This window comes from Diaphorina citri, unplaced genomic scaffold (genome assembly GCF_000475195.1).
Source record: "Diaphorina citri unplaced genomic scaffold, Diaci psyllid genome assembly version 1.1 scaffold1088, whole genome shotgun sequence".
Taxonomy (NCBI): Eukaryota; Metazoa; Arthropoda; class Insecta; order Hemiptera; family Psyllidae; genus Diaphorina; species Diaphorina citri.
In genome coordinates this window covers 79,448-105,936 of record NW_007378517.1, presented here as the reverse complement: position 1 = coordinate 105,936, position 26,489 = coordinate 79,448, and the positions used below count along the sequence as shown (strand labels likewise).

General features: G+C 39.3%; 2 protein-coding genes across 2 annotated transcripts in view; one reads left to right on the top strand and one right to left on the bottom strand.

The window, feature by feature from the left end:
- The first annotated feature begins 2,116 nt into the window (after positions 1 to 2,116).
- On the top strand, positions 2,117 to 10,057 carry LOC103514140 (alpha-L-fucosidase). Its single transcript, XM_008479004.2, has 8 exons — positions 2,117 to 2,230; positions 3,880 to 4,396; positions 4,716 to 4,857; positions 5,214 to 5,320; positions 6,110 to 6,273; positions 8,755 to 9,003; positions 9,454 to 9,642; positions 9,915 to 10,057. Exons 2-8 carry the CDS (start codon positions 3,943 to 3,945, stop codon positions 10,014 to 10,016), a joined length of 1,407 nt encoding a protein of 468 aa, XP_008477226.1. The 5' UTR covers positions 2,117 to 2,230; positions 3,880 to 3,942; the 3' UTR covers positions 10,017 to 10,057.
- Positions 10,058 to 12,011: 1,954 nt separating this feature from the next.
- LOC103514139 (calpain-C-like) overlaps positions 12,012 to 26,489 on the bottom strand; it is a 42,810-nt gene continuing 28,332 nt past the window's right edge. The window contains exons 3-7 of the mRNA XM_008479003.2: positions 18,740 to 18,925; positions 13,935 to 14,128; positions 13,473 to 13,659; positions 12,863 to 13,010; positions 12,012 to 12,136 (exon numbers count right to left, since the gene is read on the bottom strand). Coding sequence (XP_008477225.2) covers positions 12,012 to 12,136; positions 12,863 to 13,010; positions 13,473 to 13,659; positions 13,935 to 14,128; positions 18,740 to 18,925 — 840 coding nt within the window. The remainder of the gene's footprint in view (positions 12,137 to 12,862; positions 13,011 to 13,472; positions 13,660 to 13,934; positions 14,129 to 18,739; positions 18,926 to 26,489) is intronic.

The following is a 26,489-nucleotide window of genomic DNA, read 5'->3' as shown; positions in this document are numbered from 1 at the left end:
TAAAAAGGAGCCACTAAATTTTTAAATTGCTACTCTCGTCAAAAATTCTAAAACTGTGTCCACACATAGTGGACGCCGTCGATCGACAAGGTGAATCTATGTTGTCGAGGCAGTGTACGGTTTCATTCGACATCTATCGACGATCAATCGTCGGCGTCGAATATGTGTGAACACAGCTTAATAACTGGGATACTCTGGGATAGTTTGACCGTCACAATCCCTGTTCTCTGTCCGTCTCATTCCGTTACGTTTCTCACTTTCCAGTTCTAAAGGAAATCGAAGAGCGGTCCAGCTTCCTTAATGAAATGGCTGACCTAGGTCAAGCAGAGCAATACCGGTTACCGCTCCTATGCCTGAGAATCTTTGTATGAAGAAAAATACAAAGAGAATGGCTAAAGGTTTGAGAAATTCTGGAGATAAAATGTTGGTCCAGCTTCCTTAATGAAATGGCTGACCTAGGTCAAGCAGAACAATACCGGGCTAAAATGCAGTCCGAAATATCGGAGCGAGTGAGAGAACTTGAACTTCTGTCGCAGCAAATGAAGAATAAGCTCAGCTTGAACGAAAAATGTATTGAAGAGTTCAAACAAATTCTGCCTCAAGCAGCGAAATGATTTGATCCCTCAAATAAACTTACTTATTTGTGACTATCATAATTTCCATTTTTTTTTTTTTTGCGCACTTTGACATTTAAAGTCACCGTGTTACAGCACTGATAAAATGGATTTTTTTCTTCTCTTTTTTAATGAAAATGACTAGGTACTTACTGAAAGTTAACGTAGGTAATCAATTAATCGCCCACTGTAATGCTTCTTCCCAAGTATTACACCGTGGCTACAGCACTCATTGATTAATTTACGTACTAATGAACTTTTCAAGATTGAATATTTTATCAGTGAATTTTATTGTTTAAAAAAAAAGGTCTGAGCTTGTACACCGTGAACTTATAGGTACAAATGATATTTTATCCGTGAATTTTAAGGGGAATAAAACCTCATGATGATGTCGTGTTTAATACTTGAGCCCACGTATTACACCCCACGCTACACCTCTGTTTTACTAGATATGAACTATGAACTGATACGAATCATATTTTATCCTTGAACTTTAACGAGAATAAAACTCCTTAAATCAATGTGAAATACTTGAGTCCGTGGTGGTCAATGATAGATGGTGTAACACTTGCTTGTGTAAGCATGGAGGCTATTTGACGTGTGAAGACAAATACAATCCTGGTAAATGGTTTTTACCATTTCTAGTTTCTAACCAAGTCACAAAAGAGGTAATCAGGTCGCAGTGACATAGGGCTTTAAATTGCCGATGGCTTTTCTTATACCAATAGATTCCAACATAATACAATTATGTAGGTATGTATTCCCAAATTGTTTTATCTTTTCGTGTCTTTGAGAAAGGCATTCCTACATCGATTATAGGATTCTAATTTTCCAAGTTACAACCTCAAATCTATTTATCATTTTATTCTTCGGTTATTTGCATTACGCTGCATGCGCTATTTTAATTTTAAGCTGGAGTGTGCTCGGAGACTGTTAATAGAAAATTCAAAACAGATATTTGTAAAAACTGGGACTTACATGTATTGTTTTGTACAAAGCTTATAGTACCTGAGATCAGTCAATGTGATTTCTCAATATTTAGCCTACATGGTATCTTAAGGCTAAATATTGAGAAATCACATTGATTGGACTTACATATTTATAATTTTACAAAAATATCTAAATCCCTGCTTGTTCTTTCCAGGAAAATTCCAGAGTAGGAAATTCGAAAACTGTTTCACTTTAGACAAGTATTCGTGGGGTTACAGAAGAGATGCTAATATCGATGATATCTTGAACATGACTGAGGTACTTCAGACCATGATGAATACTGTAAGCTTTGGAGGTAAGTAAACTGCCGGTGTCGTTCTGGAAGTAAAGAACTGAGCGAAACGAAATCCAATTTTGTACTTCGAAATCCCATATCCTGCCTCGGTGGTGTAGTGGTCAAGGCGCTACCTATCTCGGTGGTGTAGAGGTCAAGGCGCTCGAAAACGAAATCCAATTTTGTACTTCGAAATCCCATATCACCCTTAAAGGGTCGATTACACCGGATATTTTGCTTTTATTTTCATCTACCTTTAGAATAGTAGAACTAGAAATATTTCTTCATTTGTAAAACAATTTTCCCCAATAGTCAACGTTTATCTACCTCAAAATGAGATTTTTTTAAGGATGTAAGTACCTACATAATAAAGTATTTTAGCTGTCATTTATTTATTTTATTTTATTTTTATATCAATACTTATACTCGTACCTATGTATAATATTTTGTTTACACGCAATGTGTACCTATGTATATTTCTGCCGATACATAAACAGGTTCCTTTCTGAATATAGAAGATGCAAAATATCTATCAAAATATCTTTCCATTTTTTTTATTACTATTATTTTTTTCTTCTCTGGTACTGACTCATTTATTTTTATGCTACGGTATAAGCTGAAAAAAGTACGCTAGGTCGCGGGTTCGATTTTCGCCCAGGACGAGCTTCATCCTAAACAGATAAGGTTTGTTCTCGGAACGGCTGGCTTTCTCCAATCCTGACTTCCTTCTCTATTCGCTTCCGGGACGAGAAGACCTCAGCAATTACAGTTTCCTCTATCAAACCTCTGTAAAAAAGTGAGGTGATCTCTTAATTTGAAAATCTGTGAACTTCACAAAACTGTGGAAAAGTCCTTGTAGGGACGAGTCTATTCTCAGTTTTATTCTCACAAGATTGAGATGTGAGTAGTTGTAGGTTTAGTTATGATTATGACAATGACAATCTAAATTATTTAGGTCGTGTAATTATTATTTTAATTATGTACCGTGGTACGTTCGTACCTAATTCTATAGCAACTTAATTTTCCGAAGTAGTATCTTTTAATTTTCCAAGGTAGATATAGTTAGCAGAACAAGTTGAACCATTCGTTCTGCAATAACACAAATAAACTGCATTTACATTTTCTTACCTACTAGTAGGTATCTACTAACATGTCTGGAATATCACATCCCAATTCCCACTATGCCAGATATCCGGAACACTTAGGACACCCTGTTTCTAGACTACATTAGATGTCAAACGAATTTATACCTCCATCATCTTGAACTTGGGAGTTTTTTTATATCTGACACTAAACAGGTTTTGGATTTAATTTGAGCCACAGTTAGTTTTAGAGTGCAGTGGATTTGCGTACACTTAAGCATTCTTAATAGTGAATCGATTTTTACATTTTTTTAGAGTGCAGTAGATTTGCGTACACTTAAGCATTCTCAATAGTGAATCGATTTTTACATTTTTCCTCGTTCGCCTCAAGGATTTTAGTTTTCTTTTGTGAATTGTCCTTAGTTTTCTACAATAGAAAAGTACCTAAATCAGGTAAGACGAAGTGACGGATAGTGGATACCTAATCAGGACCAAATAGGTACACAGCAATTTTAATCCAGATGCTTCTTTAATTATTTAACCAAATACCTAATAATACTTTTGTAAGTAATTAATCAGACGGCATTCGTTATTAGATGTCAAACGAATTTATACCTCCATCATCTTGAACTTGGGAGTTTTTTTTATATCTGACACTAAACAGGTTTTGGATTTAATTGGAGCAACAGTTAGTTTCATTAGAGTTCGCTCAGCCATTTTAATCCAGATGCTTCTTTAATTATTTAACCAAATACCTAATAATACTTTTGTAAGTAATTAATCAGACGGCATTCGTGTACCAGTGTACCTACTTAAAAAACGTATCCACCTCTATCGATAGAAAACAATTAATTTTCTTTTTTCTGGTTAGGCGCTTTAACTTTGTGTTAATTTCTTTAATTTCGTGTTTAATTTCCAGATAAAACTCTGAGTATCCTCTTCTCCGTGTAATGTAAGAAAAGTTCTCTAGTCAACTACCACAATGTCTCCCTCATCCGTTACCATCCTATTCTTCATCCTCTCCTGTGCCCAAGGAATATACTCCGCCGTCAAACCCGTCCCTCAACCAGGGGCTCCAAACAAGGTCAACTCAACCAACGCCAAACCCAGAGACGATGCCTTTCAAATACTCCAATCTATAACGGCCAATGGCGAGGGCCACCAATCCGCGAACGTCAAATTCCTCGAGACAATAAAGAACATCGAATCTGCCAATGACATCCTCACAAAGCTCATACTCTCTGAGAAAGGCTTAGACATGCCAGCGTCTGCACCTTTGGCAGTTCCCAGGGACTTCAAGTATGTGCCCACCTGGGAAAGTCTGGACGCCCGGCCTTTGCCCGCTTGGTACGATGAGGCTAAAGTGGGCATTTTCATACATTGGGGTGTGTTCTCTGTGCCTTCGTTCCGGAGTGAATGGTTTTGGAAAAACTGGGGTGAGTCCGATTCTTTTTGAAAATTTCCTTTTCAGGAAACTTCTGTGTTCTTTGGGTCAAAGCAATTTAGGACCTCAGTGTCTTTTGGTAGTAGTATAAAGCATAGCAAAGAAATGATTGTGAACCATAGTCAAGGAGAAAGAAGTGAATAATATTATTTGTCAAATTAGGAAATTAACTTATTAGCTACGTCAGAAATCATGACAAAAAGCATCCCAAATACTCCCAGAGTGTCCTAGACCCTAGTTACTGACATATCGAATCATTGCCTCAACAAAATCTCCTCGAAGGCTAACACATCCATTGTCCATGCTTTCAGAAAACCCCAACTCCACAGTGACGAAGTTCATGGAAAGGAACTACAAGCCAGGATTCACCTATCAGGATTTCGCCAAGGATTTCACCGCTGAGTTCTTCGATGCCAATCATTGGGCAGATATTTTGGCTAGTTCGGGGGCAAAGTAAGTACAAATGTCGGCACTCCTGTGTCTCATAAAAATATTTTGAACTAAAAGAGTTCCTACCATTTTTTTGGTGCTGTTTCTGCAGACTATAACTCGGCCTTACTGTCTTGACGAAGGCCAGCCACTCACTATCAGGTAGACCTGACAGGTACATCTGATCAGGTCTGCCTGAAGAGCACACACACTATCAGGTGTACCTGTCAGGTCTACCTGATCGAGGCAGTGTGGATGGTTTCAGTCGACATCCATCAACGGCCTTCGATTATGTGTGGTCACAGTTTTACTTATCTTTGCTTATTTCAGGTACCTATGTGGTTTGGACACAGCTTTACTTAAATCTTTGATTATTTCAGGTATGTTGTTCTCACAAGTAAGCATCATGAAGGATATACTCTCTGGCCTTCCAAGTATGCCTTCAGTTGGAACTCTATGGATATCGGACCCAAGCGAGATTTGGTCGGTGAGTTTGAGGGAAACTTCAGGTCTCGAGTTGTGTCCTGGATCATTTTAGGTGTGCCTGTCTCTACCCAAAGTCTAGAGTAGATTAGATGTAGAGATCTCGGGGACACGATCGTTCCAGTGGTAACTCACAAGCTTGCCATGCAGGAGATACCGGGTTCGATTTCCAGAATCAACGAGGTTGTGGTACGGAAATTAGACTGAAGACCAGAGTTAGTGTCAAATTACATAATTATGTACATGGGCATCTTTCTTAGGGTACTTGAAATTGTCAGTGGTAACTCACAAGCTTGCCATGCAGGAGATACCGGGTTCGATTTCCAGAATCAACGAGGTTGTGGTACGGAAACTAGACTGAAGACCAGAGTTAGTGTCAAATTACATAATTATGTACATGGGCATCTTTCTTAGGGTACTTGAAATTGTGTGTGTACAATATTCCTTGAATTTATGTACAAAATAAATTCGGATTCTACACAATCTACTGTACACAAAGAAGTGCAGTGGTAACTCACAAGCTTGCCATGCAGGAGATACCGGGTTCGATTTCCAGAATCAACGAGGTTGTGGTACGGAAACTAGACTGAAGTCCAGAGTTAGTGTCAAATTACATAATTATGTACATGGGCATCTTTCTTAGGGTACTTGAAATTGTTGTGTACAATATTTATATACAAATTTATAAACAAAATAAATTCGGATTCTACACAATCTACTGTACACAAAGAAGTGTACCTAACAGTTATTTCCCTCTCTCTATCTCTATAAGCTACCCCTTTATCATTTTCAGGCGAGCTCGCCACAGCAATCAGAAGAAAGTATTCGGACATTCATTTTGGTCTCTACCATTCTCTTTACGAATGGTTCAACCCGTTGTATGTCCAAGATAAGGCTAACAACTTCACCACCAACCAGTTTGTGACGATGAAAACTCTGCCCGAGCTTATTGAAATTGTAAGTAGGGATCCTCTAACTTAAAAATCACATTAGAAATATTTCTGCAGACCTTTTGTTGTCCTCTTTTCACGATAAAACGGCTTGACCGATTTTGATTTTTTTTTTGTGTCATCTACCTAGTCGTTATAGTCCTTTTCTACTGCTCGTTGTTTCTTCACCATGTCGAAATCAGCGAGTAGGACTCAGCTAGTAAGAAGAAAATTAGTTGAGCATACACAGTAGCTGTTAACAAAATCGCTCGCTATAGGAATCAAATGCCTAATTAATGTCAATGTCTCTTTATTGCTTTGAATCTTTTCATTAAATGTACACAGTAAATAATAAATTACAAACCTCCATATCGTTATATCTTTCTATTATCATTTTTCAGGGAACGTTCTGATCAATATAGGGCCAACCAAAGAGGGCACCATCTCGCCAATATTCCAAGAACGTCTCAGAGACATAGGCAAGTTCCTTGAAGTCAACGGCGAAGCTATCTATGCGGCTCAACCATGGAAGACTTGCCAGAACGAAACGGCCAATAACGTTACATATGCCTGGTAAGTATGAATAATGATAATGATAAAGCGCTTATAAGGCAACCCTTTAATACCACTCGAATAGGACTAAATAAAACCAAAGAGGGCACGATCTCGCCAATATTCCAAGAACGTCTCAGAGACATAGGCAAGTTCCTTGAAGTCAACGGCGAAGCTATCTATGGGGCTCAACCATGGAAGACTTGCCAGAACGAAACGGCCAATAACGTTACATATGCCTGGTAAGTATGAATATTGAATAATAATAAAGTATGAATAATGATAATGTTAAAGCGCTTATAAGGCAACCCTTTAATACCAGTCGAATAGGACTAAATAGTACCTTTACTTCAACAGTAGGCTACTACTATTATCGTGGTCAAATTACATTATCAAACCTCTTAAAGCCAGCTTAGTTAGCTTGGTTGGTCGCGTCTGCCTTATAAGTGCTAGGTCGCGGGTTCGATTCCCGTCCAGGGCTGATTTTATCCTTAACAGACAAGGTTCGGTCTCAGCACGGCTGGCTTTCTCCTATCCTGTCTTCCTTCGCTTTTCACATTCGGGACGATAAGACCTCTTAACAGGGGGAACTGTAACTGCTGAGCAGGAGTTACAGTTCTCTCTATCAAACCTCTTAAAAATAGAGACTGACTGCAGACACCAACCAGTTTGTGACGATGAAAACTCTGCCCGAGCTTATTGAAATTGTAAGTAGGGATCCTCTAACTTAAAAATCACATTAGAAAAATTTCTGCAGACCTTTTGTTGTCCTCTTTTCACGATAAAACGGCTTGACCAATTTTGATGTTTTTTTTTCAGGTATACCACAAAGAAGGAATCAGATAAGCTCACCTTGTACGCTACATTTGTCAATTGGCCCAAAGATGATGAACTGAGTCTTTCTTAGTTAGCTTGGTTGGTCGCGTCTGCCTTATAAGTGCTAGGTCGCGGGTTCGATTCCCGTCCGGGGCTGATTTTATCCTTAACAGATAAGGTTCGGTCTCAGAACGGCTAGCTTTCTCCTATCCTGTCTTCCTTCGCTCTTCACATTTGGGACGATAAGACCTCTTAACAGGTTTGATAGAGGGAACTGTAACTGCTGAGCAGGAGTTACAGTTCCCTCTCTCAAACCTCCTAAAAACAGAGACTGACTGCAGGTTGACTCTGAATTTCAGGTATACCACAAAGAAGGAATCAGATAAGCTCACCTTGTACGCTACATTTGTCAATTGGCCTAAAGATGATGAACTGAGTCTTCCCTGTGTTACCATTGGGCCTGGAAACTCCGTATACCTACTGGGCTATGATGGACAGAAATACTCACTACCTCTGAGGGTAAGAAATGATTATAACAAACCCAACTTCTATGGCCGATAGGCTCAAATGCTGGGTTCAAATCCTGGTCGGAGTGGACATTTTCTGAACAAACTTTTCCGCTCCATGATAGGAAAAAAGAAAAAAGTCGTGGAGCTCCTGAACTGTTGGAGAGACTACCTTGGAGTTAGTCTCTTTTTTGCAAAATTGTATTTCATGAATGCCAACCTATTCTAGCGAAAACTAACCAAGTATTGATACTAATTTAGTATTTTTGCTGTCAACTTTTTCAGTGGGATAAAAACGCCAAAGGCATCACTGTCCATCTGCCAAAGAAATCTCTCACTCTGTTTCCGTGGGCGTGGACTTTGAAATTTGTCAACATCGGAGGTTGAACCCTAAGGATCACTTAATCTCACTTGTGTTACCAAATAGGAGATCTTGGATTCCAACTGATGAGACTGTGGGTTTTTTTGTGTGTGGTTGTTAAGGAGAGTACTGACAGTGAGATAGGCTACTTGAAATTGTCACATTCCATCTTGATTCAAAATGGCGGCGCTTCAAAGTCATGCCTCTTACGCCGCGCTGATCCCGTACAAAGGACGGGTCAACCACTCGTCTTACCTATATTTACTGTCCACAGGTACAAAAGTATCAACCTGAAGTTATCTGGTCGGATGGTGAATGGGAGGCTCCGGCCGAATATTGGAAGTCTCGTGAGTTTTTGGCCTGGCTGTATAACGAGAGCCCTGTTAAAAACACCGTGGTGGTCAATGATAGATGGTGTAACACTTGCTTGTGTAAGCATGGAGGCTATTTGACGTGTGAAGACAAATACAATCCTGGTAAGTTGTTTTTACCATTTCTAGTTTCTAACCAAGTCACAAAAGAGGTAATCAGGTCGCAGTGACATAGGGCTTTAAATATTCTCAATAGTGAATCGATTTTTACATTTTTCCTCGTTCGCCTCAAGGATTTTAGTTTTCTTTTGTGAATTGTCCTTAGTTTTCTACAGTAGAAAAGTACCTAAATCAGGTAAGACGAAGAGACGGATAGTGGATACCTAATCAGGACCAAATAGGTACTCACTACTCAGCCCTTAGTTAGCTTGGTTGGTCGCGTCTGCCTTATAAGTGCTAGGTCGCGGGTTCGATTCCCGTCCGGGGCTGATTTTATCCTTAACAGACAAGGTTCGGTCTCAGCACGGCTGGCTTTCTCCTTTCCTGTCTTCCTTCGCTCTTCACATTTGGGATGATAAGACCTCTTAACAGGTTTGATAGAGGGAACTGTAACAGCTGAGCAGGAGTTGCAGTTCCCTCTATCAAACCTCTTAAAAACAGAGACTGACTGCAGGTTGACTCTGAATTTCAGGTATACCACAAAGAAGGAATCAGATAAGCTCACCTTGTACGCTACATTTGTCAATTGGCCCAAAGATGATGAACTGAGTCTTCCCTGTGTTACCATTGGGCCTAGAAACTCCGTATACCTACTGGGCTACGATGGACAGAAATACTCACTACCTCTGAGGGTAAGAAATGATCATAACAAACCCAACTTCTATGGCCGATAGGCTCAAATGCTGGGTTCAAATCCTGGCCGGAGTGGACATTTTCTGAACAAACTTTTCCGCTCCATGATAGGCCCTTGGAAAAAAGTCGTGGAGCTCGTGAACTGTTGGAGAGACTACCTTGGAGTTAGTCTCTTTTTTGCAAAATTGTATTTCATGAATGCCAACCTATTCTAGCAAAAACTAACCAAGTATTCATACTAATGTAGTATTTTTGCTGTCGACTTTTTCAGTGGGATAAAAACGCCAAAGGCATCACTGTCCATCTGCCAAAGAAATCTCTCACTCTGTTTCCATGGGCGTGGACTTTGAAATTTGTCAACATCGGAGGTTGAACCCTAAGGATCACTTGGTCTCACTTGTGTTACCAAATAGGAGATCTTGGATTCCAACTGATGAGACTGTGGGAATCCCACAGTGTGGGAATCCCACAGTGTGGGATATAACATCCGGAACACGTCTTTCCGTTATTAGTTAGTGCATAGTTTTAACAATCAGCACATTGCATAGTTAGTGAGATACCAGGTGTACATAAAAAAATCAATGAAAAGCATTACACATTATTTCCAGCAAACGTGGAAAAAGAAAAGGCTCGTCTCCAAAGTTTAATGGCTTACGGAAAGGTCACTCTTCCTGAGCCTTTGGTCAAACCAAAACCGAGGTCCAAACAGAAGAAAGAGCATCTACCTTCCTTGGAGGAACGATTCCAAATAGGTAAGTTGACAAAGGTGCCAGTGTAAAGGTAATGTCTACACTCGTTCCTTGTTGATTAATGTAGCTACCCAAGTCCTAATTATTGAGCCTGAGTGCACCGTAAACTCCAACCACATAGAAAAAAAAAAAGAAAAAATCGTCTCCGCCTGGAATAGAATCTGGAATCCAGGATCTCCGGCGTTGGTTTGCACGTGTAATAACCACTCGGTCACGCACCTGAGTAGGCAGGTAGGTTCTTAACTTGATTTATTAATCAATCAATCAATCACCCTACCTAATTTATGAGTTAATGGAAGGAGCATAAATTCCCAAACTATAAATCAAATTACCGTCAATAAAATTGCGTCAATAAATTCGTATTTTGAGTACCTAGATACTCCTTTAGTTTTAAATAGATGGGTAACAAATCAGCCAGATCAAGTGCACCAATGAAGTGTTTTGAAGGATATAAGTATAACTCTATTGCATTGTATTTATATTTTGATAGGCAACTTTACCATTACTTATTATTAATTTACTTACCTACTTATTGATAGGATAAATTATAGAACTATCAGAGCTGTTAGCTGCATGGTAAATAGTTCTCTTGACACTTTAATCAAGTGTGTACGGTTTCTAGAGTGTAACCCATAATATGCATCAGGCTAAAAACAGAGTTGGGCGGAGGGCAAAGAGCATAGAGCTTTTTGCTCTCAGGTCTATGCGGTTCGAATTCGTCGCTTCCCAATACATATCGTCCTTAAACAAATTAGGTAGGTACATAGGTACTGATTTTCTCTAATCACTACGGGCTGAAAAATTCCCGGAGGGACGGACCCTGCTTGTTGCTCTCAGGTCCATGCGGTTCGAATTCGTCGCTTCCCAATATCGTCCTTCTCCATGCTCTATGCGCTATGCTCTCGTTCCACTTTGTTTTTAGCCTTACACAGGTATCAGTTGTTAGGTTGAACAGTCTATACCTACCTACCTACACAAAGGTTACACGAGATAACCTAATAATATCAGCTAATCATCAGGATTCTTAAGTAAACATAACAGGCTTTTGAAAAAGCGTTTTTAACATCAGTGTTCAAAGCTCATAGAACCGAATTAACCCCTACTTACCTACTGGGACTGCCGGGTCTTATTTACACGAGATAACCTAATAATATCAGCTAATCATCAGGATTCTTAAGTAAACATAACAGGCTTTTGAAAAAGCGTTTTTAACATCAGTATTCAAAGCTCATAGAACCGAATTAACCCCTACTTACCTACTGGGACTGCCGGGTCTTATCGGACAGTAACAAAGTATTGATTTGTTCAAGCTAGAGCTTTTGTTGTCCACCTTAAAAAGGAGCCACTAAATTTTTAAATTGCTACCTACTCTCGTCAAAAATTCTAAAACTGTGTACACACATAGTCAACGCCGTCGATCGACAAGGTGAATCTATGTTGTCGAGGCAGTGCACGGTTTCAGTCGACATCTATCGACGATCAATCGATGGCGTCGAATATTTGTGAACACAGCTAAATAACTGGGATAGTTTGACCGTCATAATCCCTATTCTCTGTCCGTCTCATTCCGTTACGTTTCTCACTTTCCAGTTCTCAAGGAAATCGAAGAGCGGTCCAGCTTAAATATTGAAAGCGATACTCAGGTGCAGCACTGAGGACACAAAGTCTCCAAATCTCAGCGTGCCATCTTTCCTCATATATCGGAGTGTGAGAACTGATAGGACTTCCGTGTTCAGTTGGTAACCTGCAAGAAATCGCCAAATCGCTTATTTTGAAAGAAAGGTCTTTTTATGATTTCTATTGTTGGAGTAGAGTGGATTGGAACAGATCACGTGTCTTCAGGCACATTCCATTTGTCAAGAGTCTAGGTTTACCGTGCCCTTGGGATCAATTCAAGAATAGGATGGAATAATATATACCTTGTTTATCCTGCTTGGATAGGACTGAAAAGTCTCTTTACCCCCGAAGTCTAACCAAGCCAAGGTCTAATATGTATATTTTGACACATTATTGGGTTGGGGACACATTAAGAAACCATTTATACACGTTCAAGCTGCTTGAACGTGTGTGGCGGGTTTAAGGTGTAACCTGCAACCCCGTAAAACAGGCTCACTTCGTTCGAACTTTTTCATTAGTCACTCACCCACTTCCAGCAAAGTTCAGTTGGTAACCTGCAAGGAATCGCCAAATCGGTTATCGAAGATCTATCACGATTTTAATAAAAAAATATTATCACTTTTTGATGGACATTTTTTTAGAGATTTCATAGAGGAAATTGTACAACCTCCTAATGGCCGATCTTACCAGTGGGTCCACTGGGAGTTAATACAGTGTCAAGGGTTTTGACGTCACCCATTTGATTTACACAGGCAAGTATTTCTTAAACTTTGGGTTATCTGAAAACTCTCTGTGGTAAGATCGGACATAAAACAGAGCTCACTTCGTTCGAACTTTTTCATTAGTCACTCACCCACTTCCAGTAATGCATCGCGCAGTCTTTCCGCTCGCAAGATTCCGGTTTTCTCCTTCGTGTGGTTTTTGAAAGCGGTCTGCCAATACTTGAGACTACACATCAGATCTTTGAAATCGCTGAATTTCAGCCGCCCTGTACCTGACGTCTGTGATAGAGAGAGAAGTCAAGGAAAAATGGCTCGAGTATTAGGTCCTTAAATATCTAACTAGGTAGTCTTTTTGAAGAGAGTTTTAATAGAGGCAACTGTAACAACGGAGGTCTTATCGTCCCCAAATCAAAGAAAAAAGACTGGATAAGAAAAGGGGAGGACAGTTTTTTTTTCCAAAAGTTTTGATAGAGGGAACTGTAACAACGGAGGTCTCTCGTCCTGAAATCGAAGAAAGAAGGAGGGACAGGATAAGAGAAAGCCAGTGATTCCGAGAACAAACCTTCTCTGTCTACGAAAAAATTTGCCCCGGATGGGAATCGAATCCGCAACCTAGCGCTTACAAAGCAGGCGCTCTACTTTCCAAAAAAAACTAGGCTGGTAGATTCAAAATACTAATTTCCATCTGATTTGTCCTTTGCATAATAGCATTGAATAATATTTTCGTTTTATAAAGGATACATCCAAAGTTAACACAGCCTGACGACACACTTCCATGCATCTGGTCATGTCCAGGAGTTTGTTGAGCAGTCTTCCCGAGCTGGTGGGGTCTTGTCGGATGCTGATGCTTTCTGTGATTCCGCCCGTCAAATCGGCCAAACCGTCCAGCATGGTTCCGTATTTGAGAGCTTCGTATGAACCGTGTAATCTGAAAGTGACGAAATGGGATTTTTAATGAAAAATCTATGACATTATTTATTAGTGTCCTTCACCTCCAGGCCAATTGTCCCAGATATCCAAATCAAGTGGCTTCTTTTTCTTAGCCTTTTCCTGTTTTTAGACCCGTGTATTAGTTATTATTTATTTAATCTTAATTCATATGGAACTTCACAAAGTACTGTAGCATACTCATCCCGTAGTATGTCCTCATCAGATGGGCGATGTTTTAGACAAGTATGCAGGTAATGCAGATTTTATACTCACTTGGCATACGCCTTCTCTAGCAGACCGGGCCAAAACTGGTCCGAATGTACACTCTGGAGGAAAGCCAGCTTTCCATTCACGGTGGGCAGACGATCATCCACTAGTACCTCCACCCATTCCCCACACCACCACAGCCGGAATCGGAATACCCCAGGAAAACTCGGTGGGCCACTGGACCCACAGGTTGAGAATGGCTGAATGGACGACGTTCAGTAGGTGGCTATTGCAGGTCTTAATTGCTGTAATTGCGAATCCATTAAGAGAAATCGGACCCGGTAAAAAGTTCCTGTGGACAAACACTATCACTATTTACCTACATGTCTGCAATATGTCTTCTGCAGAAGATTCTCTTGATCTTCTTAGGTGAAGAAATCTTTACCAGATTTGAAAAATTGTAACGGTACCTTTTTCGGAATTGCATCTTTATTATAGGTTCAAATTTTATGCTGCATCGGTAGCGAGAAAAAGTTATGCCTACATATGCCTTCTTGGAAAAATTGAGTGGATATGCCAAAATATCAAATTTCAGAAAGATGGCTTTTACTTGCGATCACGGATATGTTGGCGAAGGTTAATATCAACCATATCAGAAGAAGTTTCCATCTTTACAACCTTGCTCATCAAGTGTAAACAAACTAGTGAAAATACGCATACCTGCCTGGGTACCTGGTCAACCTAGCACTTAGTATACATTGGTACAACCTAGCATATTTGGGTGGAAGAGCTCACAGTGTGAGAATCATCTGTCATTAAGGCCTTAAAAAACATCTGAGTGTTCCAAAACTTACGCGGTCCGCAGTTCAAAAGATATTTCGGTAATGGTCCCTTTTGAGAGCCGAAAAACTCAAGGTAACGTTGATTTATGGTTCGTGACTGGATTGGTGCTGAGGTGAACAATGTTCACCTCCTCATGAACATGTCATGTTTGATCATTTTAACGGGGATTTAAGACCAGCTCCCATGGTATAGTGTCTTAGCAGCTGCTGAGGGTCACACAGGAAAACTCGGTGGGCCACTGGACCCACAGGTTGAGAATGGCTGAATGGACGACGTTCAGTAGGTGGCTATTGCAGGTCTTAATTGCTCTAACTGCGAATCCATTAAGAGAAATCGGACCCGGTAAAAAGTTCCTGTGGGCAAATACTATCACTATTTACCTACATGTCTGCAATGTGTCTTCTGCAGAAGATTCTCTTGATCTTCTTAGGTGAAGAAATCTTTACCGGGTTTGAAAAATTGTAACGGTACCTTTTTGGGAATTGCATCTTTATCAAATCTGCATCGGTAGCGGGAAAAAGTTATGCCTACATATGCCTTCTTGGAAAAATTTAGTGGATGTGCCAAAAATATCAAATTTCAGAAAGATGGCTTTTACTTGCGATCACGGATATGTTCGGGAATGTTAATATCAATTATCAACCATATCCGAAGATAATTTTGGTGTACATACCTACTTACCTGCATGCTTTTTATTTTGATACTATGTATTGTATGAAGATCTCTTTGTGAGTGGATCCATTTGAGTGCAGTTAGGTCAAATCGTGTAGCTTATTTTTTAAACCACTGAAGTTTCATCTGATTTGAAACTTGGCACACTTATGGAGCAGCACGTATCAAAATTTTGGAAGTGTTATCATCATCTTTATTTTTTTTCTTTTTCGGACAGTCATTTTTCAGATATCAGTGAGTTATTCTTCAGACAGTGAGTTATTCCTCAGATAGTGAGTTATTCTTCAGACATCAGTGAGTCATTCTTCAGAGATTCATTTCATTAGGAGCATTAAACCAAGGACCTTCATCTGGACGGATGTCCATGCTCTTGTGTAATCTCTACTACCTACCAGAAGTTAAAAGTACTCGAAAGTACTCTCTAAGTCACCCAACTATAGAACGACCTTCTGTGGTCGTGAAGCTTGTTTCCTCTCCATGAAGCAATATTGACAAAAAGAAACCTCCGGGGGATTAGACGTGTAATTTATTGTACTTTGGAATTTAGACGCTTTTTATTTCTGTTTGTCTTAATTGCATAATCCAACGTGCTTGAATGCATTTTGTGTGGAAAAGAAAAGCCATGAAGGAAAATAGAGAGGTATTGAACAGAAACATAAAGGTGTGTCCAAAATAGTCGATCGACCATCGTTTAGGAGCATCGAACCAAGGACCTTCATCTGGTCGTCCGATCGATCGACGTCGACTGAAACCGTACACTGCCTCGACAACATAGATTCAACTTTTCACCTCGTCGATCGATCGACGGCGCGGCGTCGACTAAGTGTGCACATCACACCTTTATAGTTTTTTTTGTCCGCCTAGTTACCTTGTAAGGTAGCACCCCTGCCTTAAAAGCGCTAGGTCGATTCTCTCCTGGGGCAAACTTCATCCCAAACAGATAAGAATTTTAAGGAGAACTCCTTGTTTACAAACTCCCTGTAATCCTTTGTAGATTCATATAAGCTCAACCCATCCTTTAGGGCTCTTTACCCCTGCACCTTAACCTCGGAGTGGACATTTTGTGAATGTGTAATTCCTTAGTATTCAATATTTTGCTCTATTATTTTCAATTAAAAAGCATTTAACATCTTCATTAGTCGTCATATACCACCCTATATCCCTATCAGATGATTCTTTCAGTTCGGATGAATGTTCATGTTCCAAGTACTGAGAACTGATCATTCCATGCTAATTCGGCATGACACCAGTTCCTTTCTCAGGTTTTCCGCTGGAATCATACTGATATGCCAGATGTTTCTATTGGACCAAAGAATAGAGTCTATCCGATCTAGTGATAATTAATTATCGAGGTACAGAATACCAGATAGTACCTACAGTTGTCTACAATATCTAACTATTGGATTTGTGGACGGAGGAGTGCAGTTAGAGAGACTCTGTGAGAAGACATTTTTAGCTAAATCCCCATTAGGGATGAACTATTCTAAGATTAAGGGTCCCTTCACCCTAGCAGAAAGTTACTACTGTTTTGTGGTCAACTTCTCAAACAACGTTGAGGACAAAACTTAATAGTTCATACATACTTTGACTGGGATTGAATCGCCCTCCCCATTACTAGTCTATCCGATCTAGTGATAATTAATTATCGAGGTACAGAATACCAGATAGTACCTACAGTTGTCTACAATATCTAACTATTGGATTAGTGGACGGAGGAGTGCAGTTAGAGAGACTCCGTGAGAAGACATTTTTAGCTAAATTCCCTTTAGGGATGAAGGGAATGCCCTCAGTTCTCAGAAATATTGTGAACCACTGCTCTACACTGTTTGTGAGTAACACAACGACAATTTTTCCTACATTGTCCTAACGTCATACTGGGCATATCCGATTGACACACTATGGAAATACAATAGATCAATGAAACTCATAGGATAGTCTATGTTTTATCAAATCTAGACTGGTCAGGTAGGTAGGTATGTTCGGAAAATGACCATGCAGTATCAATTTTCTCAGGAGAAACGTAGAGTCTTTGTGAAGAAGTGTATGGCACGGAAATCTGGAGTATTATCCTTAGATCTGATAAAGAAATACATAGGACTATACGGGGTGTAGATAAAGGTAGGTAATGTTGGGATATAGTAAAAAACAGCAATCTGCCTCAGAAGTAATTTTAAGGAGAACTCCTTGTTTACAAACTCCCTGTAATCCTTTGTAGATTCATATAAGCTCAACCCATCCTTTAGGGCTCTTTACCTCTGCACCTTAACCTCGGAGTGGACATTTTGTGAATTTGTAATTCCTTAGTAGGTATTCAATATTTTGCTCTATTATTTTCATTTAAAAAGCATTTAACATCTTCATTAGTCGTCATATACCACCCTATATCCCTATCATATGATTCAGTTCGGATTTCAGTTCGGATGAATGTCCATGTTCCAAGTAGGTACTGAGACCTGATTATTCCATGCTAATTCGGCATGACACCAGTTCCTTTCTCAGGTTTTCCGCTGGAATCATACTGATATGCCAGGTGTTTCTATTGGACCAAAGAATAGAGTCTATCCGATCTAGTGATAATTAATTATCGAGGTACAGAATACCAGATAGTAACTACAGTTGTCTACAATATCTAACTATTGGATTAGTGGACGGAGGAGTGCAGTTAGAGAGACTCTGTGAGAGGACATTTTTAGCTAAATCCCCTTTCGGGATGAGCTATTCTAAGATTAAGGGTCCCTTCACCCTAGCAGAAAGTTACTACTATTTTGTGGTCAACTTCTCAAACAACGTTGAGGACAAAATTTAATAGTTCATATATAATGTTTATGACAGTAAGATATTGACCGCTAATATTATTGCAACATCGAGCTTTCCTTTTAAAATTTTTGACGCCCATAAGGAATCCCTTTACGATTATGACGTCATAACTCTTTCACTCCTTTTCAGTTATGACGTCATAACCTAAACGGAAATCCTTTTACAGGCAGTTTTGACGCATAACAATACGCTTATTTTTGTTGCATCAGGAAGGCACGCTGTAGCAGTTTTAAAAGGAAATCACTGCGTAACACATCAAATTCCTCGTATAACGGACAAATTTTTTTTCAGTGTACATACTTTGACTGGGATTGAATCGCCCTCCTCATTACCCGTACTTCTTCCCAGGCATGTGCAGTAAAAACATTTACGTTTGTATGTGGGGTCACTCTTCACACTTGACAGCGGACACTTACCCATTTTACCCGGATTTATATCAAACTGTGTGGGAGCATCGTTGACAAATGAGCAGAAAGTTACTACTATTTTGTGGTCAACTTCTCAAACAACGTTGAGGACAAATAATAGTTCATACATACTTTGACTGGGATTGAATCGCCCTCCCCACTACCCGTACTTCTTCCCAGGCATGTGCAGTAAAAACATTTACGTTTGTATGTGGCGTCACTCTTCACACTTGACAGCGGACACTTACCCATTTTACCCGGATTTATATCGAACTGTGTGGGAGCATCGTTGACAAATGAAGGTCTCGAACACAACTCCTGAAACAAAAAGAAGAAGGAACTTCGGTCAGTTTAATTACTACATAGTTTCAAAAAAATCTAGGTATTTTTTTCCAGGTAGGTATGGTATCTAGTAATACAGAAGATAGGATGAAACTGTGTCCACACATAGTCGACGCCGTCGATCGACGTCAATCGATGTGAATTTACTGTGGATCGACGGTCGGTCGACTATGTGAGGACAGTGTGGACACACCTTAAGAATAGACAAGTGCGGATATACCTGTTTACCTACCCCTCTTCTCGCATGCTGTAAAAAAAGCTACTTATTCCATTCTACTGCTGTAAATAATTGTAGTGTACTGAATTGCTATTTGTTTTCAGCTTGTTTGTACTTCAAGTTGTAATCAGCTATTAGATACCAGTGTAGTAAATCCAATCGATGTGAAAGTGTAGCTGGGAAGTATTTTGATCTACGAAATACGTTGGTAAACAATGGTTACAAAATAATACTATCGTATATCGTAGTTACCTTCTGATTGGGAATGGATTATTTATAGAAATTGTAAGTTGGCAAGTATCTATGTAGGTATGGTGTAGTAAATCCAATCGATGTGAAAGTGTAGCTGGGAAGTATTTTGATCTACGAAATACGTTGGTAAACAATGGTTACAAAATAATAGTTACCTTCTGATTGGGAATGGATTATTTATAGAAAATGTAAGTTGGCAAGTATCTATGTAGGTATCTATCTATAGCAGGAATCTACATACCTTCGAATCTCAATAATGTACTAAAACCCTTACCTATTTGTCTGTAACTTTTGCGAAAAGATTTTAGTTATGTAGGTAAATACCCTAAAGTCGTGAATAAAACTTAGCTCTTGAGGGGATATATGTATGCAGTTTTGTAGGTACCTACACTACCTACTTATTTTATATTTTGTGTAAGGTGGGTATTTGGGTATGTCTGTAACTTTTGCGAAAAGATTTTAGTTATGTAGGTAAATACCCTAAAGTCGTGAATAAAACTTAGCTCTTGAGGGGATATATGTAGGTTTGTAGGTACCTACACTACCTACTTATTTTATATTTTGGGTAAGGTGGGTATTTGGGTACGTTTCGTTGATTTTCTCCAGAACTTAGATTTGCTCAGTTAAATTTTACCATGGGACAAATATTGCGTATTTTGTACAGTCGATAAACCTGGTGAGATCGCCTGTGTCAAGGCGCCTTATATCGATAATATTGATATTGTAATCAAACCAAAGCTCTAAACCGGTTTCCTTTGATCAAGTTTCATATCAAAAATAGGTCACGCCGCTATAATACTGTTCAGATACTTTGATTCTGGTTGGTAAAGGCACTCATTGTGGAGATATTAAAATTTATTTGCATGCTCTCTACGCCTAGGACAAGAAACTCTCTCCCATAATTTCATTTTCAATTATAAAAGTTCTCTGGTCGCTATAATTTTGTTTTCTACACATGAATAACGTGCTGTAGAGTGTAGACCTGTAGACAGTACAATGTACATGAAGCCAGGAGTCAGAGGCATTTAGATCCAATTTTAACGAGTAATTTGTTAGCATGCACTTCCAGACCATGCTTTAATATTCAAGAATTCCGATCTTGGGGAAAGGAGGTAAAACCGGGACACCTTGGGGTTCTGGTCGCTTGAATTTTATGATAGGTAAGACAAATTTATAATGCACATGTTAGTATCCATTAAGAGAAACTGTGTCGTAGAACGTTTACGTATCAAGGTTCTAATATTGGTTATCCAAAGGCCCACAACCCACAAGTTTATTCGTGGCTTTCTACTTTTTTACCTCGGTATTTACGTAAGTAGGTAGGTAATAGGGAATAACTGCATTACTTGGAGACCTAAAAACTAGGTATACCTACATTGAATTTAAAAGGACTTTAGTTTCAATGTAGCAATTTAGAAGGATTGCTGTCTTTCTATAGCATTTTAAAAGAACTGTAGTTTCTCCCTGACGAGAGCCTTGTTATATTGAAATTAATCGACTAAAAACTAGGTATACCTACATTGAATTTAAAAGGACTTTAGTTTCAATGTAGCAATTTAGAAGGATTGCTGTCTTTCTATAGCATTTCAAAATAACTGTAGTTTCTCCCTGGTGAGAGCCTTGTTATATTGAAATTACCAAAAGCACTTGGAGACCTAAAAACTAGGTATACCTACATTGAATTTAAAAGGACTTTAGTTTCAATGTAGCAATTTAGAAGGATTGCTGTCTTACTATAGCATTTTAAAAGAACTGTAGTTTCTCCCTGGCCAGAGCCTTGTTATATTGAAATTAATCGATAATCAATCGACGACTATTGGTCAAATCAATCGACTTACTTGACGACTATTGGTGTACTGAGAGTTGACTAAGGACTTGTTCTTCTTGAAGAAGGCGCGGCCTGTGTTTTCTGAACTAGATTTGGGTAACGAATATCCGGTAAATCCAATCACCTGGGGAGAGAAAACAGGAGTTGAGTGGATTATCAAGCGTCGGAGGCACGTAAAGTGCGCGAACTTCAAGAGTTCGAAGCGCCGCGCCGCCCGGCCTACACTATTGAAGGTTTCAAGTTGAACGCGAATTAAGATCATTTTTCCCCTCAAATCACCGATTGAAATATTTTATTGACAATCTTGAGCTGTCTCCACACAACGGCCGTCGATCGACGAGGTTGTTGAGGAAGTGTGGACGGTTGAGTCGACGTCGAACGATGGCCGTCGACTATGTGTGTGGACCTGTGGACACAACTTTATATTCTATTTACGGGGAATCCTACTCACCTTAGGCTCCATGATACTGTGTTGGTTAAGAGAGACTATGTGTGTGGACCTGTGGACACAACTTTATATTCTATTTACGGGGAATCCTACTCACCTTAGGCTCCATGATACTGTGTTGGTTGAGAGATATGATGACTTCTTCCAGCTCGCTCAATATCAGGTGAAGTTGCGGATTGATGTGGAACGTTTCTGCAACACGAAATTTCGATGTGAATATAGTATTTGAACCTCAAAAAGCGGAGTTGTTCTACGTGCAGAAGATATTTTGCTAACGGTATTACGTTTTTTCTAAGCGTGGAGTAGAAAGTGCGGAATACCGATTAAGAGATATGATGACTTCTTCCAGTTCACTCAATATTAGGTGAAGCTGCGGATTGATGTGGAACGTTTCTGCAACACGAAATTTCGATGTGAATATAGTATTTGAACCTCAAAAAGCGGAATTGTTCTACGTGCAGAAGATATTTTGCTAACGGTATTACGTTTTTGATTAAGAGATATGATGACTTCTTCCAGTTCACTCAATATTAGGTGAAGCTGCGGATTGATGTGGAACGTTTCTGCAACACGAAATTTTGATGTGAACATAGTATTTGAACCTCAAAAAGCGGAGTTGTTCTACGTGCAAAAGATATTTTGCTAACGGTATTACGTTTTTTCTACGCGTGGAGTAGAAAGTGCGAAACACATCACAGGATATCTTTGATATTGATCGTCGACTCAGCAATTTTATGGTGAGTTTGCAATAATGTACGGGCTACGGGACACTTAAAATCCTAAGTAAGGCTTTTAGCAATAGCATTACAAGCGAATTAACCTGAGGCGCTTGACGCTATGTGTGTGCTTTTCCACTTTGTTTTATTAGACACTTGTGATCGCTTAGCCGTTAGCCGATTTCGGTAAATTTACAACCCATAACTCCCGTATAACAGCCGCTCCTTAAGATCAGCCGAGTTAGATATGTCTTGCGAAAGTGCTGGTTCAACGTTCGAAGATCTTTTTCTAGAAGCTATTTAAATATTCTTTGATTTCTTTGTAAATGTAAAAATACACTAGTATCACGTAACGTGAGTTCATGGGGAATTAGAAAGATGTAGTTTAAAGCTCTCCCATATTTTGGGAGGTGATTTCGTTCATGATAGCCACACTGCTCTCACGCCACGTGATCTCACGTGACGTGATAGTAGTGAAGCTACTATATCAACGAAAGCGACTACTATGAGAGAAATTCATCTTTCTGACGAACCACATCTTTCTGTCTTCTCATGAGCTCACGTGAGCTCAGGTGACGTTAATTATTGTGTTTCTACCTTAAGTCACCTCATATCTATTGTTTGGTAAGGTAACTCACCGTGAGACAGAAATTCAGTCGTTTTTCATCAACATGACGTGAACTCTCGGATAAGATAAACACATAGGATCAGGATTAAGAGACTGAACCTAAGAAGATAAGACGCTACCTCTTTCCAGGTTGAATGACCAAGGTATATTAGTGTCAGCTGTCAGTTTCCATCTTTACAACCTTGCTCATCAAGTGTAAACAAACTAGTGAAAATACGCATACCTGCCTGGGTACCTGGTCAACCTAGCACTTAGTATACATTGGTACAACCTAGCAATAAACTAGCATGGTACATTGGTAGATGGTACACTTTGGTACACCTTGTCTAGAGATTATACCAGTGGATTGACATGAGATTTACAGGTGCCAAGGGACAACAGTCAGAAGTCTTCCAGAAACTTCTCTAGAGACCAGGAACTACAAGAAATTTTGATTCGTCTTTATCATCATATTCTGATTTTCTATCCACCTATTATTTGACCTTTTATCTAGTGTAAGAGGCCCTGATAACTTTGGGGGGGCTTAAGCCCCCCAAGCCCCCCCCTATCGCCGCCTATGCAAATGGTACCTAAACACAAGGCCGAACACAATTTTCGAATTTTCATTCAAAACACATTGAAAAAGGAACCAATGAAAATTTAGTAGGTAATTTATACCTACCTATTTTTGGTCTGGACTCATACAAGAATGTATTGGTATTTGAACACAATAGACATTATTTTTTTATTACTTCGTAATTAGACAAGAAGTACTCAATTCTTAGGGTTTGGGGTCACTCTAGTGACGGTGGACGTTCCCATGTATAAAATCTTTACATGGGTAATCAACTAATCATAAAAGTAATCAAATGGTACCTACCTAAACACAAGGCTGAACACAATTTTCGAATTTTCATTCAAAACACATTGAATACCTATACCAAAGGAAAAAGGAACCAACGAAAATTATACCTACCTATTTTTGGTCTGGACTCATACAAGAATGTATTGGTATTTGAACACAATAGACAAATTTAATAATGTTCAATAATCAATACCTACTTATAAGTATATACATAAATTTATATCATGCATCACCATGTCATCATGTGCACATCGAAATTCAACATTAAAATTCCGATCATGGCTGAAGGTGACTGATATGTGATCCGAAACGTCATGTGGGCCACTTATGTCACCGCTGTGTACAAATACAATATATATACATACAATTGTATCAGCATTGTGTACAATTGTATATTCATGGAGGTGATTGATAAGGTGAATGATAACGCACCTCATGTGCACATCGAAATTCAACATTAAAATTCCGATCATGGCTGAAGGTGACTGATATGCGATCCGAAACGTCATGTGGGCCACTTACGTCACCGCTGTGTACAAATACAATATACTTACAATAATTGTATCAGCATTGTGTACAATTGTATATTCGTGGAGGTGATTGATAAGGTGAATGATAACGCACTTATACCTACCTATATAGACATGTATCAACATAATTATGTAGACAATGATGCAAGAACTGAGCTACATATCACACATACCGGGATGATGGTGTTGTCAATAACCTAACCCACATTCACAATAAACCAATGATGTAAAAGAATGCTGAGGAATGTGTAGGTTCCAAATTCTTGGTTCCTTTGGGACCGATAAACCAAAATCGCCCAATGTATGTTTTTTGAGCTAGCTTTATGAAGAAAAGGTCAAAGAATCTCTTCTTGCTCTGCCCCTAAACTTCCCGAGGGCTTCATAGGTTCGCTTATGATAACACCTAACCCCCCGTGAAGTAGGTATTTTGGAATCTACTCGCTTTCGACCTCGGTAGAAAGCTGGACTTTCGCATTTCGGCCTTTGGACCGTAGCCCCTAGCTTCAATTAGGGCTTTTCTCAGCTTTCAGTAAAGGGTTTTCCGCCTTGGCAATATAGGACATTGTAGGGTGATCTATAGATGGTGATGATGATGACACCATTATTGACAGGGGTTTCTCTACCTATATTTATGGATCGCTTGGATCTTGGATTGGTAGGTACCTACTTATATTTCTAGGTCACGCCGCTATAATACTGTTCAGATACTTTGATTCTGGTTGGTAAAGGCACTCATTGTGGAGATATTAAAATTTATTTGCATGCTCTCTACGCCTAGGACAAGAAACTCTCTCCCATAATTTCATTTTCAATTATAAAAGTTCTCTGGTCGCTATAATTTTGTTTTCTACACATGAATAACGTGCTGTAGAGTGTAGACCTGTAGACAGTACAATGTACATGAAGCCAGGAGTCAGAGGCATTTAGATCCAATTTTAACGAGTAATTTGTTAGCATGCACTTCCAGACCATGCTTTAATATTCAAGAATTCCGATCTTGGGGAAAGGAGGTAAAACCGGGACACCTTGGGGTTCTGGTCGCTTGAATTTTATGATAGGTAAGACCTAGATGCATTTATTTTAATGGGTAATTTGTTAGCATGAGCTTCCTCAGAAGTTCTGAGACATGGTATCCACAATAATGATTTGAGAGTTCTAGGTATTACCTACTTAACTTCACTGAAAGAAGTCCGCCGTAAATGCATTCCAACGAGTGTTCCTTAGCAGCCTAGTTAGCTTCGAGCTTCGAGGGTATAGCGCGTCTGCCTTGTAAGAGATACGTTGTGGGTTCGATTCTCACCCAGGGGCAGATTTTATCCTACACAAATTAAGTTTGTTCTCAGAACGGCTGACTTTCTCCTATCCAGTCTTCCTTCTCTCTCCTTTTTCCGGACGATAAGACCTTAGCAGTTACAGATTTCTCTATCAAAACCATTCAAAAAAGAGAGTAAGCTGTGGTTTGGTCAGCTTCCTTTTACTCATCTCTGGAGGGAGCTCCTTTATTAAATGGATGTACATGTTCCGCACAATGCCAGAGGTCAAGATCATGTTTATGAAGAAAGTTAATGCATCCGAGATGTATGCACGTCACAAATTTTTGCACTGAAAGAGATTCAACAAGTTTCACGACGTCTAGGACCATCATCACGAGATGTTAGGATAGAGTTGAGAAATTATTTATTAACATAGACTACCTACATAGAGCAGAGCTTCTTTACATTATTTGTGGATATCACAGCATTAAGTGACTCCTTTGTAATCAATTTCCATATTTCAATAATCTTTTTACACAGGTAATGTCGCCACAGGTTGCTACTCGATTAATTTATCTGTCCAAGCTGCAACGAATTTATATATTTTACCTACCCTGACCTTACCTAATATCAATGATCCTACCTCATTGTTATGTTATATCATATATGTAACGTAATAGGTAGATAATTTTGTTACGTAGTTTTACCTAGGTAGGTAGTTTGTTCAAAACATCATCTAAAACGGTTTCAGCACTAGCTATTCGAGACATCCTAGAGGAATTTGCTGAAACTCAAAATCTTCCTCGTTGGTAATCCATCATTAC